This window comes from Gasterosteus aculeatus, chromosome X, assembly GCF_964276395.1.
Source record: "Gasterosteus aculeatus chromosome X, fGasAcu3.hap1.1, whole genome shotgun sequence".
Taxonomy (NCBI): Eukaryota; Metazoa; Chordata; class Actinopteri; order Perciformes; family Gasterosteidae; genus Gasterosteus; species Gasterosteus aculeatus.
Genome location: NC_135698.1, coordinates 10262899 through 10287230, shown reverse-complemented (window position 1 = coordinate 10287230; position 24332 = coordinate 10262899). Strand labels below are relative to the sequence as shown.

At 46.0% G+C, this 24332-nt stretch overlaps 3 protein-coding genes across 5 annotated transcripts; 2 read left to right on the top strand and 1 right to left on the bottom strand.

Moving 5' to 3' along the window:
* The first annotated feature begins 387 nt into the window (after positions 1–387).
* On the top strand, positions 388–4683 carry LOC120809752 (hypoxanthine-guanine phosphoribosyltransferase). Its single transcript, XM_040163787.2, has 9 exons — positions 388–681; positions 958–1064; positions 1348–1531; positions 1797–1862; positions 1958–1975; positions 2257–2339; positions 3124–3170; positions 3622–3698; positions 4208–4683. Exons 1-9 carry the CDS (start codon positions 664–666, stop codon positions 4253–4255), a joined length of 648 nt encoding a protein of 215 aa, XP_040019721.1. The 5' UTR covers positions 388–663; the 3' UTR covers positions 4256–4683.
* A 252-nt stretch (positions 4684–4935) lies between these two features.
* nudt7 (nudix (nucleoside diphosphate linked moiety X)-type motif 7) lies at positions 4936–6281 on the top strand. Its single transcript, XM_078082678.1, has 4 exons — positions 4936–5042; positions 5239–5440; positions 5535–5693; positions 5782–6281. The coding sequence occupies exons 2-4, from the start codon at positions 5282–5284 to the stop codon at positions 6133–6135; spliced, it is 672 nt and encodes a 223-aa protein (XP_077938804.1). The 5' UTR covers positions 4936–5042; positions 5239–5281; the 3' UTR covers positions 6136–6281.
* LOC120809748 (nuclear factor of activated T-cells 5) lies at positions 6280–23701 on the bottom strand. 3 transcript variants are annotated; one of them, XM_040163778.2, is made up of 12 exons: positions 23323–23700; positions 18801–18929; positions 15923–16553; positions 15592–15775; positions 14764–14954; positions 14496–14668; positions 14099–14233; positions 13959–14011; positions 13722–13854; positions 13286–13470; positions 10964–13193; positions 6280–10832 (listed from the first exon to the last, which is right to left on the bottom strand). In XM_040163778.2, the coding sequence occupies exons 1-12, from the start codon at positions 23393–23395 to the stop codon at positions 10477–10479; spliced, it is 4473 nt and encodes a 1490-aa protein (XP_040019712.2). In that variant the 5' UTR covers positions 23396–23700; the 3' UTR covers positions 6280–10476. The 3 variants fall into 3 exon arrangements, with proteins under 3 accessions (XP_040019712.2, XP_040019716.2, XP_040019715.2); XM_040163782.2 differs by lacking the exon at positions 23323–23700 and adding an exon at positions 17080–17142 and having other exon boundaries at positions 18801–18878; XM_040163781.2 differs by lacking the exon at positions 18801–18929 and having other exon boundaries at positions 23323–23701.
* Between the last annotated feature and the right edge of the window lie 631 nt (positions 23702–24332).

Here is a 24332-nt window from a genome sequence, read left to right as displayed (position 1 = left end):
TGAGTTATGAAACTGAAAACCTACAGTGGACAGATGACATTATATAATATCTGACCACGATATGTATATAGTTATTCATATCAATAAATAGTGATACATCGCGCCCAAACTAACTATACATCGATGCCATCCAAACTACGTAACTAATATCCAATCATGGCAATACTACTTGAGAGAGAAGCGGTTAGAATAAACCCAAACTTGCAATCATTTTAATGGCATGACAATTTATGACTTCAAAAGCATGTGCTTGACGTAAACATCAAGCAGATTTTAAGTAACTTCTTAAAAGTAATCCGCTGATGAGGACCGTGTTAAGGAGGACCAGTTAAAACGGTTTGGGGGGGGGGCAGTAATGTGGGGATATTTATAACTATTACGTAAATCGTATACACAAGCGCACACTAGGAGCAGTGCGGTGCTTTCCGAGGAGGACAGACGGGACTGTATTTATGTATTTAAAGCTGCGTCATCCGCGCCTCCTCCAAACGCCCGCAGGGATCCCGCCTCCTCACACGCGCACGCCGCGTAGCGCTAAATCACATTATTAACCGGATTCTGACGTAAACGGGTTTTGATCGCAGCAGTCGGCGAGGACGCGAGTCAATCAGCCCGTCTCTGTATCCCGGGACCGGAGCATGCCGTCTCAGACACGCCGCTGACATGGCCTCGTTCCTGCAGGTAAACCAACGCCAGTCCGCTCGATCACCTGCTCGACAACTCGCTGCCTTGTGCGCGTGCACCGGTTGACGGCAGGTGGTGCGACGCGAGCTTTGTGTTTAATGTAATGTTTAAACAACGAGCCCTGTGTGTGTGTGTGTGTGTGTGCAAATGAACAGGTGTCTTATAGAAGAATGGCTTCAGTGTGATTTAAACGCGTCTCTGGCGCACGTTTCTTCTCCGGTGCCGACGGAACGTCTTTGCGCCGAGTTGAAGGCACATTTCTCCTCCTTCCAGATCGCCGATGACGAGAAAGGCCACGAGCTGGACCTTTTCTGTGTTCCCAAACATTACGAAAACGATTTGGAACGGGTGATCATCCCGCACGGACTCATCATGGACAGGTAACCCGAGCCAAGTCCTATTTCTGTCCAGTCATCTCTCTATGGATCCCTGACACACACACACACACACTCTCTCTTACTGTAGTGTGCTGAATTTGTTTGAGCCCACATCCCGGTGTTCATTTGAATGTGGATTCGGCAGGAGGACGGGGGGGGGGGGTTCCATGTCTGCTGTGAAATGTAATGGAAGACCTCATGTTTAAGTGCAACCACGTAAAGCAAAGCGTCCCCGCACAAAATAACAACATTTATTTCCCTGTTGAATTCATTTTCTCTGATCCAGGACCGAGCGTCTGGCCCGAGACATAGTCCGAGACATGGGGGGCCACCACATCGTAGCTCTGTGTGTGCTGAAAGGAGGCTACAAGTTCTTCGCAGACCTCCTGGACTACATCACAGCACTGAACCAGAACAGCGATAAATCCGTCCCCCTCACGGTGGATTTCATTAGGGTGAAGAGCTACTGTGTAAGCTGCCTTTCTTTTCCCATCCAGGAACTGTGTGTGTGTGTGTGTGTGTGTGTGTGTGTGTGTGTGTGTGTGTGTGTGTGTGTGTGTGTGTGTGTGTGTGTGTGTGTGTGTGTGTGTGTGTTGCATGGGGTTAAGCATGAGAACGTTCTTCAGTCAGAAATGGGCCTTAGCATTCAGTGTGTTCTGGATGATCGGGTTAATTTATCTGAATTGGTATTCACACTGAGATGGGAAATGTTGCCTCCTCTTTCGATTCCCTTAGAATGACCAGTCAACAAACCGTGTCAAAGTCATAGGAGGGGATGAGCTGTCCAAGCTCTCAGGCAAGGTCAGTCCCCTGCAGTATTCCATGCAGAAGTACTTCCAGCACACGTTCCCATGTGGTTTACTTAATCAGCTGTTCTTTCATTCGTTTTTCTACAGAATGTGTTGATAGTCGAGGTGAGCAATTTCTTCTCCGTTCCAAATTATGTTTTTCAGTGAAAAGGATAACATAAGTATGTGTATATTGGGGTGCACTGATTAATGTAAGGGACAAATTCATCTAATATTGCCACGTACCAGTGCAGCTCACTGATGTTGCCCACAATAATATAAATACCTTTGCATAAACTGATTTTCAATAATCTCTTGAATGTCATCTAAAAATATACGGCGTCGTGTTTCTAGACCTTTTTCTGCGTTTGTGTGAGCGCTCTGTTTGTGTCCCGCGTTATCTAAAGGACATCGTGGAGACGGGAAGGACGATGGAGACGCTGCTTTCCCTGCTGAGTGATTGCAAACCCAAGATGGTGAAGGTTGTGAGGTATGAGGCACCTTTTTTTTTTTTTCTTTTTTTTTTAGACGCAGTTTACAGTGCGAGAGGGCTGAACAATGGACGTCCACTGTGACCGGCTGGCATTGTGCGACAGATCGAGTAGAACAGCGCTCTCGGCTCATGGTTGCGCTCCTTCAGCGCTGCATCGGAGCCGTACTGTGACGGAGGGAGCAGCTTAACCGTTAATCCGCAGCACTAATTTAACTGCGCCGTGGTGTAAGAGGACATTTCTCTCATCTGTTCCCGATGGCTGGTTTCAAAACAGGAAATGTGTTGAAACAATGTGGCCTTCTTGTTTGATGCTTGGATAAAACTATGGTTGTTTTTTATAGCCAATACTTCTCTTGCCAAGCTTCTATTGTGAATAACAATTCTTCAAGAACTCTCAAGTAACTCAATTTACACACACTTACGAGAAACCAGATAGTTCCTCTTACTGCTGAGGTCAAAGTGCCCGTTAACCAGGGGAACTTGCAGGCCTTTCTAGTAACAATTTTCATTTTCAAACCATTTTTCACGTTGAGTGAAAATCCGACTCTACTGTTTTGAAGAGTATCTTTCGTATACACTGACTCGTAAAGACATAAACGCCCCACTGAGCCTCTTCTAACATTGCATCCCTGCACGTTGAATAGATCAATCCGTGTCATCTGTCGCTGTTAAAAGCTGCACTGTTTTTTATTTTTTTTTCTTGGTGACAACTGCTCGTTCTCTTTCGACCTGGTACTTTCTCTTTGGAAGCTTTTTATTTCTTCCATTTGTTTAATTCCAGCCTTCTGGTGAAGCGGACCCCGAGGAGTTCAGGGTACAGACCAGACTGTGAGTGGCTCTTTACTTCCCGTCTCTTTCAAGGGCTGCCAAAGTGCCAAAGCTGCGTTTTCCGAGCAGGATTAACGGTTATTTCCGTAGAACTCACTCCAAATGTAGGCGAGTGTGGCAGTTACGCACCAACCCGCGCCTGATCACCCCCTACTCACGCTGTCTATGTGAGGCTTTTAGGTTTGAGGTTGGTAATCTCGCTAAGATTGTCCTTCATGGACAGCTCTTACTGAAAGCTTTTTGACTGCCCACTACACAACGTTGGCCGCTGGACTAGAAGGTGAAAGGGCAACGTCTAATCGTTCAGAGCCTCACATGACAGTGAATGTTTCTGCAGCTCTTTTTAAATCAGCTTGAGTTTTACTTCAACTTCACATGAGTAGTAGTAGTAGTAGTAGCTTTTTTTCTTCTTCACATGACTCTCAGTGTCTGTATATATTTTTTATTTTAGACATTGGCTTTGAGGTGCCAGATGCTTTTCTGGTGGGCTACGCTTTGGACTACAATGAGTACTTCAGAGATCTCAGTGTAAGTTTTCTGCATTTAATCACTTCAGATGACGATAAGGACAGACTTGTGATAATATAACTTATAATAATAATAATGTTCAATTTCATGCCACATTTTGATGGTGTAGTGATCCTCACAGTATATTGTTTTGGCAGTTTAACTGCAACGCATGCATGACAAAGTCATGCAGTCAAATATCACAGCTTACACAAAAAAATAGAATGTTTTCCTAGTTAATAACCCTGTTCCACCACTATCAGCCATTATTTAAACGTTTTGCAAGTGTGAATGGCTCCCCCATTTCCCCCTTTTTAACTATCAAAGAATAATTAACAGATCAAAAAAATCAAGCATTGATTTCCTCCTCAGGTTTTTTAAAAGGTTTCCAAACACAATACAAAGCCTGACCCGGTTTTCCTCATCTGTAACTACAGTGACGCACTAGCTGTACAAAATGTTGAGTTAAAGCAGAAAAAGGAATATCTGGAAAATGAAATGCAATGTTCTCTTTTTAATTTGTTTTGCAGCACATCTGTATACTGAATGATCGAGCCAAAGAGAAGTACAAAGTATGAGGCGATCACTTGGACCCCTGTGATGTCCCTCCTTAACCGTGCAGCGTTTTGGACTTTTATTTCATTTTGTACATAAAACCCCCCCCACAATGTGACAGCTGGTTCGTAAATATGTTGAACACATCATTTGTCCTCCAATGAATACATGCTACATACTATGAATATTTTGGTTATTTAATTTATGCACTTTCGTGTATATATTTTTCCTGTACATTGCAGAGGTAGAAAGAATATTGTGCTATATTTGTTCAAATCGCACGTTGTTCTGTGAGCTGTCAGTCAAATTTTGGGGAAACTTCAGTTTGTGCGTTTGTTTACACTTGGAATGCAGATTTATCCTCATTATGCCATAAAGACACTGACTTGTAATGTTTTATTTCATATCTGACGTTTTCATGTAAAAAGCAACATAAATCTCCTTCAATCTCTGAATTATTTTTTTTCAGAAGTAACAGGAAAACCAGTTAAAGCATCAAAAATACCGCGAGCCCGTTTTAGCCGTAAAGAAACTGACACTGTCTAGTGTCATACGCGTTTCACTGAATTCCCTTCTATGGTTTTTAAAAAGCAAGTGTGTAATTTGTAAGCTGCCTTTAAACCCACGACTCTGTCCTGACAGCTAACCGGCTAATCGCGGCTAACACGAGAGCGCGTCGCATAGCATGACGTCATTTTCAGGAGGCCGTTGTGGACCTGTCGATTGTTGCCTGGATTGTAACTAAAACAATGGGGCAAATCTGCAGATGCTCTGGTAAATCGCGCTGCGTGACGTCACCCGGGGTCAAAGGTAGCGTGAGCAGTCGTACAAATGATGAACTTTAACGTCACCGGGAGAAACCTACCGGAAGTCCTAACACAACCTTTGCCACACTTTAGGTTGTGCATCTTTGTGTAGTCCCCATGATGTTACGTAACCTCGCTCGCCTTCTGACGTCCTGTACTTGGGATAGCGCGAGCTTGTTTTTATTCGGTCTCGGTTTTAGGAAACACCGGAACTCGCGTTCCCTTTGAAGCGGAGTCGCCGCGATGCGCGTTGAAGAGGAGACGATGGCCATCTTAAAGCAGCTTGACGTCGGGAACGAGCTCGCCTCGTCCCTTCCGGTGCTGCCCAGAGCCTCCGTGCTGATCCCCCTGACCGTGAAGAACGGCCGGCTGTTCACCCTGATGACGCTGCGCTCACGAGAGGTACGTAAGTTACTCCCGATAGGACGCCGGGCCGGGCCGGGGTCTCTTTATAATCCGAACCGCCTCGGACCGACCGACCTGTGTGTCCGTGCAGCTCCGGACCAGCGCGGGAGAGGTGTGTTTCCCTGGCGGGAAGAGGGACCCCAGCGACGCGGATGACGTGTACACCGCGCTGCGAGAAGCAGAGGAGGAGATCGGTCTACCGCCTGCTGATGTCCTGGTGGTCTGTAGATTGGTCCCTGTCATCAATAAGGTAGGAGCAGCACCACTGACTCCTCCCTCTGGGTCCATCTCTTTCTCCCTCCCTCCCCCCTCTTCACACCTTCCATCCCTCTTAACAGAGTGGTCTGCTGGTGACCCCGGTGGTCGGCTTCATAGACGAGTCCTTCATTCCCCGTCCAAACCCAGCGGAGGTCAGCGCTGTGTTCACCGTCCCCCTGGACTTCTTCACCAGGGACAAGGACCACTCGTCTAGCCACGGCGTTGCTGGGATGAGGGGGTTTCTGCACTCGTTTTATTTTGTGGACCCCGATTCAGGACGCCAGTTCCACATATGGGGCCTCACTGCCACGTTCGCCATACTGGTTGCCGTCCTCGCTCTCAGGACAACGCCCGAGTTTGATGTCGGTTTTGACCCCGAGGACCCGTTACCCTTCTTCCAACGGATGCTACTTAGCAGAACTAGTAAACTATGACCAGCTGTTTTCCTGAGAGTTTAGTCTGTCATTTACTGCCTTACTTGTGAGGATACAAATGTAACGTGTGACTGCAATATTTACTTTAAAAGATGAATATAAAGAGCCTAAAAAATTAAGGGCGGTATTAAAAGGGAGCAAAACCACACTGTTTCCATTTTTATTAATTCATTTAATGTAGCAGCAGGATTACAGATATAAACAGTATACAAATGTCCAGACAAGGCAAAGTACATGTTAATAATAGTTCAGATGTATAACACACTGGGGTTGACCTTCATCCCGACCGCAGGGTCTCAGGGCCAGATACTAAAGCTCAAGCTACACAGAACGGATACAACAGAACTGTTGGAGAATGTGAAATAGAAAAAGCAAACTAGGAAAAGTGAGCCAACTGATTACACACGAGATACGGCTCACACTATTGGCAATTGACGAGTTAATTCATCATGGTTGCTCCTCTTGATCAAGCGTTTCACAGCAACAATAGTAATGTTGACAAGCACATCAACACAAGAAAGCGCTCCGAATAAACAATCTCCGCGGTCGTATCCCTTCTACCTCACGTACACAAATCTCAGGAGGCATTTGAAACACAAAGTAACAGACAAGTGGACAATTCACTTGTGAAGCTGCAGGATATTCTGTTGAGGGTGCTTACTGATATCCTGGAATGGATTTCCAAGGAGAACCCATTAAATTGAAATAAATGTTATGTGGGCCGGGGTTATGATTGCGTTTGGAAAATCTGAAAATTTCCCCCACCGCAGAAAAGTGTTCCGATGTTCAACCGTCCGAGTGACGCACACGAGGGGCACCAGTAAACACAACAGAGTAACAGTTATCAAGGCACACACAGTTCTGTTGAAAGCATTATTGAATTGAAATTCGAGATATCCCTGCAGTATATTTCACATTTAAATATACATGGATATTCATTTACACGACTAAAAAGGACCAAACTGATATTTCTCGTAAAGATTTGTGTGCTATCTTCACCGCCGTTGAACGAAAACGTTTCACATGTGGGTTTTTTTTTTTTTGTCAGGTGGAAGTGGCCATGTGACGAGTCGGGACGAGCATCCCGGATCGCTCAAAACAAAACGACTGCATGTGGGGGAAAACAAAACAAAACATGAAAAACACACAATCCCAAACAATGACAAATGTACAGTGATACGAATGACAGTTGGTGCCGAATCACCCTCCCTCCCCCTAATATATGTTCTCTTAAACTGTAATTGGTCCGATGTCCATTGTAGAGCGAGCTCTATGTCCACACCATGAGGTAAACTTTACATTCATGAAACTGAAGTCACAGGTTGGCTTTCTGTGTCGGCGCGGCTCTAAGAGGCGTTGCTGTTCCGCAACATCGTGTGCTCTTAAAACTCCAAAAGAGGAATGGAATGCTTGGAAACATCACTACTGCGCTCGGACCTGATCTACAGTTAATAAATGAGTCAAAGTGCCGTTTGAGATGCATGACATTAAAAAAAAAAAAAAAAAAACACACACACACACACACCAAAAGATAAACGGCCCATGTATTATGGTACAATGGTTGGGTAAAGTCGATGTTAAAAACCGTTTAGAGTTAAGTTCCAACGCATTTGCTTGGTTCCAATTTCAGTCACACACTTAATAACAACAATCACAATAAACCTGCTCTTCATTTCAGGAAAACAGACCAGCAATGATATTCTTTGCTATGGGCTTAAACTAAAACGTTTAGTTTTACAAAAATACTCTATTTTGATACATGGATACAAAATTCTAAAAAAGATAAGTTACTTTAAAAATGGATCACTAATAGCTGCAGGACAAAACAGTATGAATATGGAAATGGAAACTAATGCATATGTGAGCAATGCTATGCCAAATATTTGAATTCTCAGAAATGGGATTTTTGATAAATGCCAAACTGGCTACTGTTGTAGATATGGAAAGTACAGCAGGGTTATTTCACATTAGAAAAAGTAAAATTGAGTAATATATCAAATTGGTGGAAATGTTAACGAGAGGTGAACCAATCCATAAAACAAAGTACCTTCACATATCTTCTTATAAAACATCACGCTGATCCACGCAAGAGCTGCATAACTTAAATAAGTACAAACGAGTAAACATTATGAGGGCGGAGGACACGTATGAGACAAAGATGACGGTGATCCACAACGGGTGCTTTGGTATGCCTGCGTGACCTCGTCTGACCCCACAGCAGCCAGCTGTCTGGACCCAGCGCCGCTTCAAACCCGACCACAGGACAGTGCTATTGATACAAGTACAGAAATACACCACAAGTGCCCTATAGCGCCCGCCCAGCTCTTTTTTATTTTTTAGGAAGGCAAAAGCCATGACCCCCCCCCCCCCGATGTTGTCGGCCTAAACAGTCGCCCTCCTCATCTCCTCATGGCAGAGATATGGAGTAGGTCATGACTTCGCCTTCTTCAGAGAGGGGAAATAAAATGAAGTGTTGGCCTCCTGTACGTAGCACCGTAGACAAACCATGACGGCAGCCTCTCTGTAACAGAGGCTTCATTTACCAGCCGACCCCCTGGGGGGGGGGGGTCACTGGAAGCAACTACGCGGCGCCGGCCACACGCGGTACCAACACTGAGACACAAACCAAAACATCTAACACAATGTAAAACAGTCCCGTGTGACAGTAACAGTAAATAGTACAGATAGAAATACGATGAGAAATCCTTAATTTCAAAGCTGAATGAATCGTTGGACATTTTGTCAGAGCGGAAAACACACTTAGCACTGAAACGTGACAACGCTTTTGTGGGAATGGCTGTTTGTTTAGACAGACTTGACCACTGAGACAGAATACAAAGAGGAATTCAACAGTGAGTAGACATTCTATATAAAGTTGTCCTAAACCAGTATTTAGGTATGAGAAAATGTTAAAATGTTCAGTAAGGACATGTTTACCTTTACAAAGACAACTGCTGTGGGTCATTTCGGGGTGTTTGTTTTTTTGTTTGTTTTTTAACTGGACGTTTCCAACTACAAATTCAGCTGGGCCAGAAGGGAGCTGTAGACATATAAGGATTAGCTAGAGGTTATAAAGTGCTTGAGATAAAATGTTTATAAAACCACACGACACTCCATTTTCACAAGTGGACAGTTTCTTTCTTTTCCACATTAAAGTGGTAATGGTAACCGACTTCTTCGAAACAAACAAACGAAAAAGATAAACACATTATATAGTTGAATGCTTCTTAAAATGTCCCCGGGAAAGCTTCTAGAAGCCCAGCGAGGAGGCCTTGACCCATTAAAACACTGGGGAGGTGCCAAATCCAAAAAGGCAAGTCACATTATTCTCAAGGGGGGAATCTCGTTTGTAGGTGTTAAATAGTCTCTCCTGGTTCTGCTCGGCGGGGAAATCTCCTGCTACACCACGTAACGCATCAACACACATTTTGGTGTGCGATTTCTTTCCTGGGAGTTGATCAATATTTGAACACGCCTGATAGGAGTCTGCACAGGTTCATACGGATACATGATTGAGGCAAAAAACATTGTACAAATGTACTTAACTTAACAGTCTTTACTCTTAGAGTAGATTTTAGTCAAATTGTGGACATACGCGTGTCCATGTAAAAAGTTTAAATTGAGGACGGTGATGTCAGTGACTCCCGGCTTTTATGCCAGACAGTGTCCCCCATTTCCACATTATGAAAAAAAAAAAAAAAAAAAAACACATCTTACACACTGCCTTTAGAGTGACACACACACACACACACACACACACACACACACACACACACACACAAAACAAGGTTCCGCCTTTACCGGACACTCATGTGCAACCTGATTGACTCCTACTCTGCTCTCAGACTCGTCTCCATTACGATTCCCCGGTTTCCTTTTTGCTGGCATTCTTTATCCATTTCCAGTTTTTCCACCGAGCCTGGCAGGTTTATTTATCATCATCGTCATGATTTCCTCTTAGGCTCACATTATTAAAACACTAACATAAGACTGCATTTCTGAGACTGATGGATGGATAAAGCGGTTATTACCGGCCTCTCTGATCCGGCAAGAGGAGTAATAACAAAGGCCGATTCTTCAATTCAAGGACAATGGACTTATGAAGGCTATATTCAATTATAAATATTCCATAAAAACGGAGTTCTGTGTGCTCATAATTTAGGTTTTAAGTAAAAGGGGCATTTCGATCTTACATATTAAGGGGTTCTATAACCCATCCCACAGCACCGCTCTGTTTGCTGCTGCAAGGACGTTAAACTCTCAGCTACGCATCACTGACTCTCCTTAGAGCGCACGTGGTCCAGTCGTAAATCATTACCCCCGTGGACTCTCCACTAGGTTCTACATTTTGTCCATGTCGGGGGACGAGGATATTGACCCCTGCATTTGATTCTGTAAGCTGTTCTGCATCTGCGTCTGCATTGGAGTCGGCAGGCTGGTTTCTCTGGTTGCCTGCAAGCTTGACTGCAGAGACGTTTGTGCGTTTGTCTGCATGGCGTTGTGCAGGCTGCTCTGCAGGGCGTTCTCCAAGCTGGACTGCATTCGGGCCTGAAGGGTGCTTTGTAAGCTGCCGTGCATGGCGGTGGGTATTGTGGAGGCAGCTTGGGCCATGGGCTGGTCCAGCATGTGGCTGGAGTTCTGGGACTGGCCCTGAGCTGGCAGGGCGGGTCTAGTGGAACCGAGCAGCTGGGGGGAGTCTGGGAGCAAGAGGAAATTGAAACATTCACCATTATCAAACAGTAGGTTGAGGCATTGCCAAAATACAAAACAATAGAGTGAGTCAGATAGAAGATCTACTGTACTTCAGAGGGGGGAGAAGCTGTCTTACCGTTCTGGATGCCAAACACAAACAGATTGGCCTGCCCTTGTGGAGCCACATTCCCGCCCACAGTCGTCTGGAAAAGCTGCTCCGGGGGCTGCTGGCCGGGGCTGGCTACCACGGCCACGCTGCCCTGCACCACGAAGATGGTTGTGCCAGGAGCCGGAGCCTGGTTGTTCAGCTCCTGTGAGCCAATGGTGCTCTGCAGGCTGGACAGGGACGTCTGTGGCAGGAACAGCTCCACGGGCTGAGCGCCCTGGACGCTGATGGAACTCGGGCCCACTTGCATCGGCTGCTGCTCCTGGAACAGGCTCTGCTGTTGGTTGTCGGTGGTTGCCGGGTTGCCGCCCGAGGAGCTCTGGTCTTGGAAGGACATGGGCTCGGCTGGGTCTGGCTGTTGGATTCCGACGCTAATGCTTCCCATAGGCGGAGGGCCTTGGGTCTGAGTACTGAAGAGAAGAGTAGGCGGAAGAGCCTGGGGGTTAAGATCTGTGGTGCAGAGGAGCAGGCCGGTCTGTTGTTGTTGTTGTTGGGAGAGCTGGCTCTGGGCGACGGGGTTATTCGCCTGCGAGTGGCTCGGGATACTTTGGAACAAGGAGCTCTGCTGGCCCATCGGAAGCGGCGGCGGTGGCTGTTGTTGGCTCTGTTGCGGAGACTGCTGCTGCTCCATGGGGGTGCTCTGATGCTGCATCTGGGAAAGCTGGGCTTGGGGTTGGTTCTGAAACATCGCCACAGACTGGGACTGAGCGTTAGAGGTCTCCATGGAGGAGATGAATGCCAGCTGCTGCTGTTGGGGCTGGTTTGGGGACAGGTATAAGCTGGAGCCTGCAGGCTGCTGCTCGGAGTTGAGACCGCCACCGGTCAGAACAGTCAGCGTATTCTGCAGCAGGGCGGCCTGGACCTGCTGTTGGGAGCCCTGGGTCTCTGCCAGGGGCCGGGGAGATTGAAAGAGCTGTTGTGGAGGAGATGTGTGGGAGGGAGGCTGTGCTGGGAAGCTGGTCTGAATAGTGAGCAGCTCTCCAGCCTGTTGAAGGAGGGACACTGGCTGCTGTATTTGGGGGGAGGAGTGGATCTGGGGTTGAAGCAACTCAGCCTGCAGGTGCTGCTGTAAATTCTCCAACACCTGCCTGTCTTGTAGTTGTTGCAAGTTGCTCAACGCTTGATTTTGCTGTTGCTGCTGTTGTTGTTGTTGCTGCTGCTGCTGCAGCTGATGTTGTTGTTGTAAATTGTTAAGTATTTGATTTTGTTGTTGCTGATCCTGAAGTTGGATGTTGCTCAGGACTTGTGTCTGACTTTGTTGCAACTGTTGTTGCTGTTGAATATTCTCCATGATTTGCTGTTGCTGGTCTTGTGGCTGTAATATGAGTTGTTGTTGGATCTGCATATTGCCAAGAACTTGCTGCTGCTGATGTTGCTGCTGCTGCTGTATGTGTTGCTGCTGTTGGTGATGCTGAAGGTTACCAAGGATTTGCTGTTGTTGCTGCAGTTGTTGATGCTGTTGAAACTGTTGTTGTATCTGCTGTTGTTGCTGCTGTATCTGCTGTTGCTGCATCTGCTGCTGCATCTGATGTTGTATCTGCTGCTGTTGTTGTTGTTGTTGTTGTTGCTGCTGCTGCTGCTGTTGTTGTATCTGCAGCTGTGTTGAAAGTGAATTATCTGCAGTTCCCAATCTAAGGCTGTTCATGTTTTCCTGTACGTGCTGTTGAAGGGAGTCGGCAGAGGGGGTGGGGCTGTACAGCACAGAGTTGAGCTGCTGCTGGGCTACAGCCGCCTCCAACACCTGCTGGAGGGTGGTGTTCCCTCCAGCCTGTAGCTCCCTGACTGCCCTCTCCAGCTGGGCCACCTCTTCCTGGGGGAACAGGGGAACCTGGGACTGTTGCGGCTGGGCCTGAGAGGGAGTCACTATCTGGGACATGGCCACAACCACCACCCCTCTACCACTATTGGGACTCTCAGGAGGTATGCTGTCCTGAGGATCTCGGAGGAATTGCTGGGGGACTTCTGGTGTCACGGGGGGGATTGTGGTGTCGCCCTGCACTGGAAACGAGGTTGTGGGGGCAATATCCTGCTTTTGTATGGTGCTGAGAGACTCTAGGCTTGGGAAGACAGGGGGCGCCTGGGCAAGCTCTACATCTTCAGGTTGTAGGGGCATCGAGCTCTGGAAGGACTCCCCACCGGGATGAGAACTCGAGCTGAGCTCCAGAGTCTGCTGCACCGTGACATGCGGGTCAGAGGATGGCTAAGAGAGGAGACAAAGATGATCAAAACTGCGCTAGTTATCAGGAGATATTTTGATTCCCCTTTTTCTATGAGAATGAAATGTGATCTTACCTTAAAGACATCCGTGCACGGTGGATTACTCGACACTTCCATCGGTGTGTCCTCTTGCCGTTTAGAAGGCGCAGGAGGACTGTCAGTTTGCTCGGATGATAGAGGTTGGACCTGTCCATCAAATATACACGTCTCGGCCATGGAAGGCCCCTCTGTTTTTACTGTCTGGACATTTGAGTTATCCGCTGCGTGTAAGAGAGGAAACACAGGATAGCCGTGAGCTGTGTGTGTGTGTGTGTGTGTGTGCGTGTGTGTGTCTGAGAAAGGACCAAGCCCTTACAATGTCGTCTAATGATTTGAGTTTCTCCGAAAAAGTCAATAGACACTTGTCATGTGATTTATACAGCCAATGCAAGTAGCATCTGTTTCCTCATATAATAATATGGTAAAGGAATCTTAAAAATAGGATTGGCATACAATTCAGTGGTGCCTGTACCTGAGTCTGGAGTATAGGTGAAGGGCTGGGCGTCATGTGATTTACCAGCATTGGTCATCACAAAGATTCCCACAGAAATAGGAGAAGTGACTGACTGGTTGTGGAACGGTGGGACCGTCACTATCAGATGGTTCTGAAAATCATCCATGACAAATTCAGTAAAGTCTCATCAAGAGTACGGTCAGTGAAAGCAGTGAGGTTTGATACTGCAGCTTATATTTATTCAGCTGCATTTACCTGATGAAAAAGGTCCATGTCAATCTTTGCCTCGGCCTGCCAGGAATTATCATCTGCAATTAGAACAAAACATTATTTCCATCTCCTTTCATCAGAGGTTGACATGCAGAACACTGACAACCCACAGGTGGCTACAGCACCTGAAATATTCTCCTGAAAAATAACTTTGGTTCCTTTGAGGAAGTTCTTTCCGATGATAAAAAGTTCCTCTCCTCCGGTCACTGAGCCGCTGTGAAGACTCTTCTTCAGGATCTCTGGAACTCCTGCTGGCTGGGCTGGAGAACAACACAAGACTCAATTGTTTAAAACTCACATGACATCTGGGTCTGTGTTTACCAGAAAAAGAAGGTTCCACAGTCAAGACCCATTGCGCTATGGTCATCCCCCTTAACGCTGTGCTTCACGAACAGAAGATCACCACGCGCCAGTGGAGACACAACATCCCCGTGGCATTTAGCCTCATGACGCCTGGTAGCTTGTAGCTTTAAACAGATGTCTGCAGAATACTTCCATCCGTACTGTGCTTTAACCACTCACTGCAGAGGATGGGCGATGAGGCGACCTGCAGAGTAAGAACTGATCCGTCAGGTTGCGAGATGTTGACTCTGAAGGCCAGTCTGGCTCGTGTGCTCTTCTTCTTGGAGCCCGCCACGCCGATACGGGCCTCGACATCTGCGTTACGCAGCTTCAAAATTCCCACTCGATCCACCCTGTGGAAACAGTGAGGAATCCATAACACACTTAAGAACTGCTGAAACACCACGTACAAACTGCAAGGGATTAGCCGCCAAAAATAATCCCTTACGCGAGCGTCATGTCATGGCTGGGCTCCAGAGGAATCTCTATGACCGTGGTGCCCTCTATGTCCACCTCCTTGCAGGCTGTGGTGTTGCGTCCCGTCACTCTGCATGCCTGGTAGAAGCCATGCGGCTTCACTCTGCCTGCATCGTTGGCTACAAACACCTGCAGCACAACTGGTTCACTCATACCTTCCAACTGGGGACAGAAACATAGGAGTGTCCTGTTAATAACCTGAATTGACCCTCGCCAACAAGAGAAATCAGATGGCCATTAAATAATTAAACCCAAAGTTTTAAACCCGATGAACAGACATGCATTCTTTATGTGGCCGCTAAGGGAGTGCTGTCTCTTTGCATGGATCTCACAAAAGTATACAAGTGAAATACACAGCAGAGAGCGGAGGAAATTTTTGGTTATATCCCAAAAGAAGAACCTTTGTCCTTTGTTCAAAAACGTCCAACTTGTAACTTCCTCACTAGATGTAAGCGGATACATTTCAGGATCGTTCTATTGAGCGCCTTGGATTTACACACGCACACATACACGCACGCACTTGCAGCTGGGAGGTGCTAAAAACAAGTGCCATTCCATTTACTTCCCCGGCTGGATGTATCAGTAACAGGTAAAGTCACTATAGCACACAGGAAACAGCAAGCTATCCGTTGGGAGACAAATAAAGCTTTTGTAGTATAATTCCACGGGTGAATGCTTCTGATGTGTCTGAACTGGCATGCACATTCTCTTGCGGAGCGCAGCACGCCACACCCCGTGCCCTGTGTGTTTGGGGCGTTATTCACACACTTCCAGTGTCGAGAAGCCATCTGTGTCAAACCTTGACAGTGGGGAATCCCTGCTGCGTGCGGTCTTTGACAGAACCCCTGCTGCCCTCCGTCAAGTAGCGAGCTCTGTGCTGCGTCTCTGGCTGGACCAGGATCTTTAGCTCTTTCCCATCACCCCTCGCGGGGTACTGAGTAGACAGCGACCCGCCCTTCAGTGCAGGTCCTGACTCCAGAGAGCTGCAGGGTGAAAAAAACAAAACAAACAAAAAAATCACTTGATAACATGAATAGGACTTGACAACATGAATTAACATTCATTGCTTTCCTACAGTGGGACAGAGAGCGTGAGTGGACAAGTACTGCATTGGATAAGGGTCACCGCACCTCGCTATGGGACTGTTCTTGTCCGTGCCCAGCTGGGAAAGGACAAAGTGAGGGGCCTTGGCGCTGTCAGCGTCAAACACATCCATGCTGTCCTCCGGAGGAGCCGGCTTGGGCCCGGGCCGCTGGCGAGGAGTGCGTTTCCTAGACTTTCGTGGCACCTCTGTGTTGTCGTTGTAGGAGACGGAGCTGTTCAGGCTAAAGTTGGAGACGGAGTCGTCGGCCCACATGCTGCTGCTGTGCTCGGAGTCCGGGCCCGTGGGGGCAGACACGGCAGGCTCGTCTTGGCTGGACATCTGGCTGTCGTCGAACAGGTCCTCGGGTGGCGGCGAGATGCTGAGCACAGGCCTCCGCTTTGAGGGGGTGTTCTGAGGCTGCTGGACCCCTTGCCCTGACAACACTACCGACCCTATGTCTCCTGCTGCGGTGTTTCCTCCGCCGTTTCCTCTGCCGGGGGCGGATAATGCCCCCTCCATACCTTGAACCTCGGCAGCTCCAGCTCCATCCCCTCCGGTGGAGTGGAGATGCTGGGGACCCTTGAGGTGGTCTGAGGACGAGGTAGAAGAGCCATTGGATGGGGCTCCCATGGACAGAGACGAGGAGGCAGAGGGGCTTGAGGTGGAAGAGGTGGCATCTGTAGTAGTATATACGGATAAATAAGTTAGCACAGACGCTTGGCATGTGCAGGCTAGCAGTCCCATTCAAGCAGCTGAATTTGTGCATGATTTGTATTGATTTCCCCTCTTCCCAACTCTAATTTCAACAGGCTGTTGTGGGCGATATGCTCTCGGATCCACTGGATCCACTGTTCTGAAGTTAAAGTTGAGAAGGGTACTATAGGTCCCAAAATGTTGATTCCTACAAAAAACCTTTCTTAATTAAAACCAACGTGACAAAACTGACATGCTTTGTTTACAAAAACAAAAGCAAGCTACAAATTGTTACATACACATTGCCAGAAAGAAACATAACAAAATCTGGTCAAACTCTGTACAGCCAATTTTGCAAGCTGGTAATGTAGCATCAATTATAATTTGGCAGGGTTATAGTACAGTTTGTGCAATGTGCATTCAGTAGTAAACAGTAGTTTGCGCATGCCAATTGGAAGATTTGGTTGGGACTGAGCGTAGCCATGGAGACAGAATAAACAAGCCTCTGACCTATGGAGCAGTGAACTGCAGACCATTTTATATGCAGACACTCCCTGCCTCAGAGGGAACTTCCTGCAATAAAAACGAGACAGCCAATGAGCAACAAGAGAGCTGATCATTCAAGATTCAACTTCTGTCAATCAGTAAATTGGATGAGTTTATATACTGGAGAAGGAGTAACTTTTGAAGTTGATCATTTATAGACATCTTGAAGCATGTGGATTTGGTTAATAATGATCCGACGGACATTACAGTAGTCATGCTTTAGATCAGCACGGCTTAGGGCCAGCTGGTCAGACAGCGGAGTTAAAAGGTTGCATTAACAAAAGTGCTCTCTTCCATACTGTTGACCAGTTAATTTGCTCTCAAAAAAAAACCTCAACACTTAAATCCTTCAGAGTTCAGCTGATGTTGGCCGCCCTGAACAGCTTTCCTTTGGAGAAGGACATTTAAAAACAGCCCAATGCCTGCTAGTTTCAGAAGACTAAAAAAACTGAAGAGACAGAGCATTCATAACTACTGACAGTGTCAAGTGATTTGTAACATGAGAGTGGATGAATCATTTAGCTGCAAAGCTCCACGGGTTTGAGAACCTGATGGAATTGTCCATGACCTACTGATGTATGAGCATGTAAAAGAGTTTGTAGGGATGACAATGTGCATCAAAGTAAAAATGTGCACAGGCGGTTTCTCTTTCGGGCAATTGTTCCAATATTTAATGACCCGATGAAGATTAATAAGTGCTAATACAAAGACTGTGGAGCACCACAATAGCCTAACATGTGGGATGTCTGAGATGACTGCTTAAGCCAAAAGAAAACATATGGATGGGCAGCATTGGTTACGCTGAGTGTAACTGAATATCATTTTTCTTTTTTTGCTGCTCAGTAAGCAGAATGAAACAAAAGCATTTGGCACAAGCATCACAGTGGAAACAAAGTGCTGCTGAAAAAATGAGTGAATAAGAAAGAACAAGCTTTGTTAGCATGCCATTAATAAACAGTCATGATTACTTGGAGATATAATACAGGAAAATACTGTATTCCTCTTATTGCACAGAAGCCATTACTATTCTTATAGTACAGTCAGTACCAATAGCAAGGTAAAGGTAGGTTAAATAACAGAGTTTAGAAGTTGGTCTGAAGCTACACTCAGCCCGTTTCTTTTCCACTTCTCATTTCTCTGAAGTCTACTGCTTAGCCAAAGAGCTGCAGGTCTGTGTTGCGGTTCCCAACATACAGTCGAGGTGAAGCCCTGCCTCCTCCAATGACGCTGCTAGGATTTAAAAAGAAAGTTCCCCCAACGTGTCAAACACGGCAACAGACAAAACTAACCAAACAAGATCCTCGCTAATTGGTGGTTCCTTTAACACAGCTTAAGGAGTCCCAAATATATTCATACAAAGTTACACAAAGTCCAACTGGAAAAATCATGTTCAACACTAACCTCATGGAACCAGCAAAACCCATGATGTCACCATGTGACATCTACTATGCCCCAGCTTTATTTTTTTAACAATATTAGTGATTGTGCTGAAATATAAATACTTTGCTATCTTATTATACTCTCAAAAAGTCACAAATATTGTCTCAGGGACTGGTGAAGATGCCCCAGGACATTGGGACAAGCCCATCTGAGCTTCTCCACCACCGCTGTCTTGGGGGAAAAGTTGGGCCGGGGGGGGGAGTGATCCCCAATCACTGTCGTCTTGAACTAAGCGGGGAGCTCACCTGAAGCCAAGGCTGCGGAGGGGGGGGCGGCCGCTTCTCCCCCACTCTTCTGGCTCATGGTGGGTGGGTCTGTCTGAGTGGACGGCGGCTGCAGCTGAAGCTCTTTGGGGAGGAGGTCATAAACCGACTCTAACATAGGACGACCAGGAGAAGACAAATTAGGCGCTTAAAAAAAAACAAACAACACAAATCAGATCGCTGTTTATAACAGGACCAAACAAGGTTTTTCCACTCTTCACTGTTCTCTCTTCTTTCGTGAGTTCAGAGGTTCGGTTTTAAGCCTGTTCAGAAATTCAGAACTGTACAAATATTATGATGAATTATTCACCTTTAAAAAATAAAATAACGACAGACAGGTATCTGCTTTTACTGTCACAAAGTAGACATAATTAAAGGAATTACGATTCGCCAAAATCTGAACCCTACTGAACTTATCGCTAATAGCTAAGCGCTAATGGCAGACTGAGCTGAACTTAAAACAGAGCGACCCAACGGAGCGACCAGTCCTTGAACTGGAGGGAAAGCAAACCTCCGGTCTCATGATCACTTTTTCCAACGTAAACCAAAAATGTCATCAGTCAACGGCAACACATCACAGGCCTTAACATGAACTAAATAAATAAGCCTGACGTGAGCTTAGCTTACTTCACCCCCACAGAGACAGTCTTTTTGATATTGAATGTCAACATGATTCCTAGAAGCGTATTACCAACCCCTGCAGCTACACTGGAATGAACTGCACTTGAGGGCAGACAAACACATGCTTGGGTAGTTTGGTTGCTAAGCAACAGGCACCCATCAACACCCTGCCACGGGTATTTCAGCTGTGCTTTGGCAGCACCCGGCATGTGTAGTAGTCATCTGATACTCAGCTATGACCTAGCACCAGCAGAATGGTGAAACTGTCAAGACACATGATCTGCCGCTTCTGTGACAGCGCTGTTGAGGGAGTGACAACACAAAACCGCCCGTTTACACAAAGAGACACACGGCACTCTGGTTCACGCAGGCAGGCAAAACCAAAATCACCGAGACAGACGCCAGCTTCATGTTCCGTTCTTTATCCATTAGATAGATTTATTAATGCAATTTCCCCACGTACAAGTTGGTGAAAACAACTTACTTTCTTGCTAAAAATATGACAGTTTATCTCTTACAGGTTATCCACAAATAGTTCCACAATATAATCTGCACAACTTGATCTTCACTCTGATCTGGAAACCAGTAAAACCGCAACTAACTGTGGAATATTGTACTTTGAGTGAAGGCAGACCGTCACTTAGGTGCTTTTCTTATAACATCAAATCAGAACAACATATTTCCAACACTGCATATAGAAACATGTAAATGCAAATAAATATTTGAATGCAGGTTTCTTGCAGGTATAGAGCTGAATGGCAGCACTCTTAAGACATTTTATTTGAAAAACCCCTCAGCAAGGTTTCTGTCCAAATATAGAAGGAGTTGCAAACGTCTAATCCACAAATCTTGCAGCGAGGAGTGGCCTGTAAAACATGGCTCAGTGACACTTTCAAAAGGACACCTACAGACAGTGTTTGAATAAACCAACCCCGTAAAATAGACAAACCGGGACGGTGTATTTACACTAATAGCAAAGTGGACACGGTCCCTGTGATAATCCTCCATCTGCGTCTTCTGTGTTCATGTTAAGAAGAGGCGGAGACTTAGTGCATTACAGACCGACTGACCTCAGTCTTGACTACTAACCCATTCACACAGGAGATGTGAGTATGGTCCGAGCCCAGCGGGAAGTGCACGTTCAACGCGCCCGGCTTTATTGGCCGTGTGTGCGTAATTTGACTCTGTTTTTCCCATATATATTCCGGTCAACCATAACTGGATTATATTACATAATAATAAAAGATAGCAGCAAGGCCAGTTCACTGAGCTGAACAGTCTGGCACATGAATCCACTGATGTTCCAGACTGGTCCGGGAGTAAGCAGTAGACAAAAAGTGTTTGTACACAATGTGTCAAATTACGTTTGGGACTCGCTTCCCATCAATATTAAAAAGTCCCTTTGTTTACCGTATCTTACTCGTGCACAGAATAAAGGCTACCAGTCCCGCATATGTGCATTGTTTATCTCATTTGAAGATAAATATAAAGTTTAACTTCTCACTGTTCCCAATTGTATACTTTACTGTGATTTCCTTTGCTTTTATAGAAGTCAGATGACTGCACGGTTTATGTGCAGAGCTCCAAAGGCTTTACCGAATATGGCCAAAAAGGTAGGCTGCAGCACACCAGCTTGCCAGGGGGCAGACGGATTCCAACAAACGCTTAGAACAATTAAATGACCTCATCTAAAAGTTGTGTTCTGCTCACATTACACATGCCTTAAGATTTAGCCAAATGGCAAGGTCACCAGTCCATTTTAATTCTTTGCAGCTGGCTTGGGGCTCAGACAGGAAGGAGGGTGACAGATGAGTAGACAATACACGGTGGTTATGTTTTTGTTGCAATTGAAAAAAACAAAAACACTCAGGCCGAGAATTTCTTTCAGTGCCGAAAAGAGGCTTTCTTAATTACACTCCTGAATGCACAACGATACCAAGGAGGGCTTTTTGGGAGCTTTACACCATCTCTGTTTACCTGGACACTGAATTAAACTGGCAATGAAAGGCTACATACTGCATTTGGTTCTCCGTGCGACTACTTACGCAGAGCCGATAAACCAGATTAAGATGTAACCCAATTACCACTATGAACATCTAGTTCACATTTTCGTAAATGCTACAGCGAGGCATGCCAGACATATCTTGATCTTTATAAAACGCACGCTTTGTGAGACTCAACCTAGCCTGAACTAACCACTTGGCTAGCTTACACAACATGCAGTGAATAAACAAATAGATAAGGGTACGTCATTAAAAGTCTTGAGGCAGCGGGCTTTGAAAGGATTATTTCCTGGGGCACTTTCACCTCCACTCATAGGTCTCAGGTGACTGACAGTAAATGACGCGTAATGGATGCATGCACTAAAATGAATACATTCAATTCAAGCACAAATAAACAACAACAGAACCAAAATGAGCTCCTCTTTCTGCTGACACACAATCAACGCTAAATCAATGTAATTTCGTCTGTCACACAGATGTAAGACTACACAAATCCTGGAGGTGGTTCCCAGAGGCACAGTGGGCAAATAAAAGCCCTGACATGTGAATATTGAATGATATTACAACATTGCTTATTATTATCATCATCCAGTTTCACTTTCCCATTTAGGTTTCACCTCATTTGCCCTGCCACATCTCCCCTCCCTTACAGGCTGGTTTACTTGTGGCCTGTTGATGAGCACGTCTGCTACCTTGATTGCGGGGATATAAATAAACAGTTGTCATGTGAGACACTGTGACCATATGGCAGGCTCAACTGAGCATTTCAGGGTCATTCAGCAGGGGTTTTCGGTAGCTCGTATGTGCCCTATACGTAGCAGCTGGACAGATGTGACGACAGCGGGTCCAACAGCTGGCAGGTAAATGCTATTTGTGAACCACTAAAAAAAGGTGGACTACATGGAAAACAAGGTACCGCTGTGCATCGGTGTCCTGCCCTACATCTCAGGTCCAGAGCAGTACAAAAAAACAACAACCACAACAACACAGGCTTATGAATACACAATAAGGCGATGACAGTTTCCACACACGTGAAGTGAATGTGCTGCTGAAAGCCGGAACAAATCCACCAACCCGGCTGACAGCCATGAGTTAACGGTCCAGCTCCTAATGGATGCAGCAACACCCTCCTAAAAATAAAACAACAGCCGGCTGACATGTGTCCAAAGGGTATTATAGATTAGATGTGGACGCTGGCATGTCCTGAACTTGTGTGTGTGCGCCTTTCAAAAAGCATTCTTTCTGTGAAACGAGAGAATACGAGGAGGAGGACAACTCTGGCTCGGTTCCACACATTGTGTTAAGCCAGAGAAACGGTGGCCCGACCGAACTCAACAAGGAGGAGACACACACAAAAAAGGCATGCGTGTACTACATCTTCTCGCGATCCAAGCACGCACACACGCCTCCGCGTACTAGTTAAAAGCAGACCTTTAACTAGTTCATTAACGTTATTTAAAAAACGCCAATGGGCGATGTGGTGAGTGCAAAGTGACCCCGCGTATCGGTTGGCTAACGAGCACTACGTACCCAAACCAACGCTTGCCATCGGATGAGACCACTAATTCGTGGCAAAACGACACACGTCGATAGGATGTCATGTATGGCGGTTATATTTAGACCAGCGGCCGAACGTATCGTGGACTTCCACGCATGTGACACGGACAGCTAGCCAACCAGGTACACCCTCGGTGCTCGAGCCAAATGCGGCTAGCTGGCTGAATGGCTAGCTAGCTAGGTCGGCTAACGGCAGAAAAGAAGCTAACTACAGCTAGCTAGCAGCTTAACGGGAGAAACCCAGACGTTCACAACACTTCAAGCTAACCAAGGACGACCGGGTCGGTTGTCTAAATGATAACGTGCATTTAGTAAGGTCTTACCTTTTGAGTATAGAGATTTGGGGGAATTCAGGTCGAGATCCGAGCTAAGGAGGGATACGAAATCAGAGGGCATCGCAGCGCTTCATCGAGGGGAGGGGAAGCGGACACTCTTTGGTAGAAACGAAGTCAGCAGCTCTAATGAATATTGCGTTTTACAGGCGGAATGTTTTAATATACAGAGTATAATATTGACACAGTCTCAGCGCGGCAAAAACAAACGCTTTCAATATTTTAAAAAGAGCGGTTGACCAGCACGTCTCCCGTTACTCTGTGTCTTTGCTGCGAGGAGACACATTTCGTGCTACGCTGAGACGGACACACAACACACACACACACACTTGCCTACAGTTGGTCGGCCCACCTCCTAGCCCCTCCCCCTAGGCTCCCCCGATAGCCCCTCCCCCTTCTCCTGCTGAAGGGCATGCGCCGTGGACACAGCCATCAGAGAAGTAATGTCATTAAATTGGATGGTTTATTGTTCTCTTAATATCCCATTGGAACCACATGTATACACTACCAACCTCGTGTGGACCCCAAATCTTCAATGTTTACATAAATACAGGCTTTCTATCTCATCTCCTATACTTCTGGATTGAAGCTTAATGGTCTTTGTGAAAAGTGAAACATACATTTCTTATGTATATATTATCTTCTTAATATTAAGTTTGACAAGAAGGGGTTTAATGAAGTACTTCTGTATGAAGCCAAATACTGTACGCATCGCTAGCGTATTGGCCAGAGATGGAAATGTTCATTCGTTTACTTAAGTAAAAGCAATACCACATGTTGGAAAATTAAAACGAAACATTCAATATCTTTACATTTTGGTTTTTAAATTAAATTGTAACGTCGTAGCTAGTAATTGCAGCTGCATGTATTTAAAACAAGCAACCCTCTGAAATCAAATGTAATAAAGTAGAAGTATCAAGTGTTATAAATACATGCAGAATAAGTACGGTACTTAGTACTTACCATTCGAAGACATTGAACAGCTAGTTGCTTTAGAAACA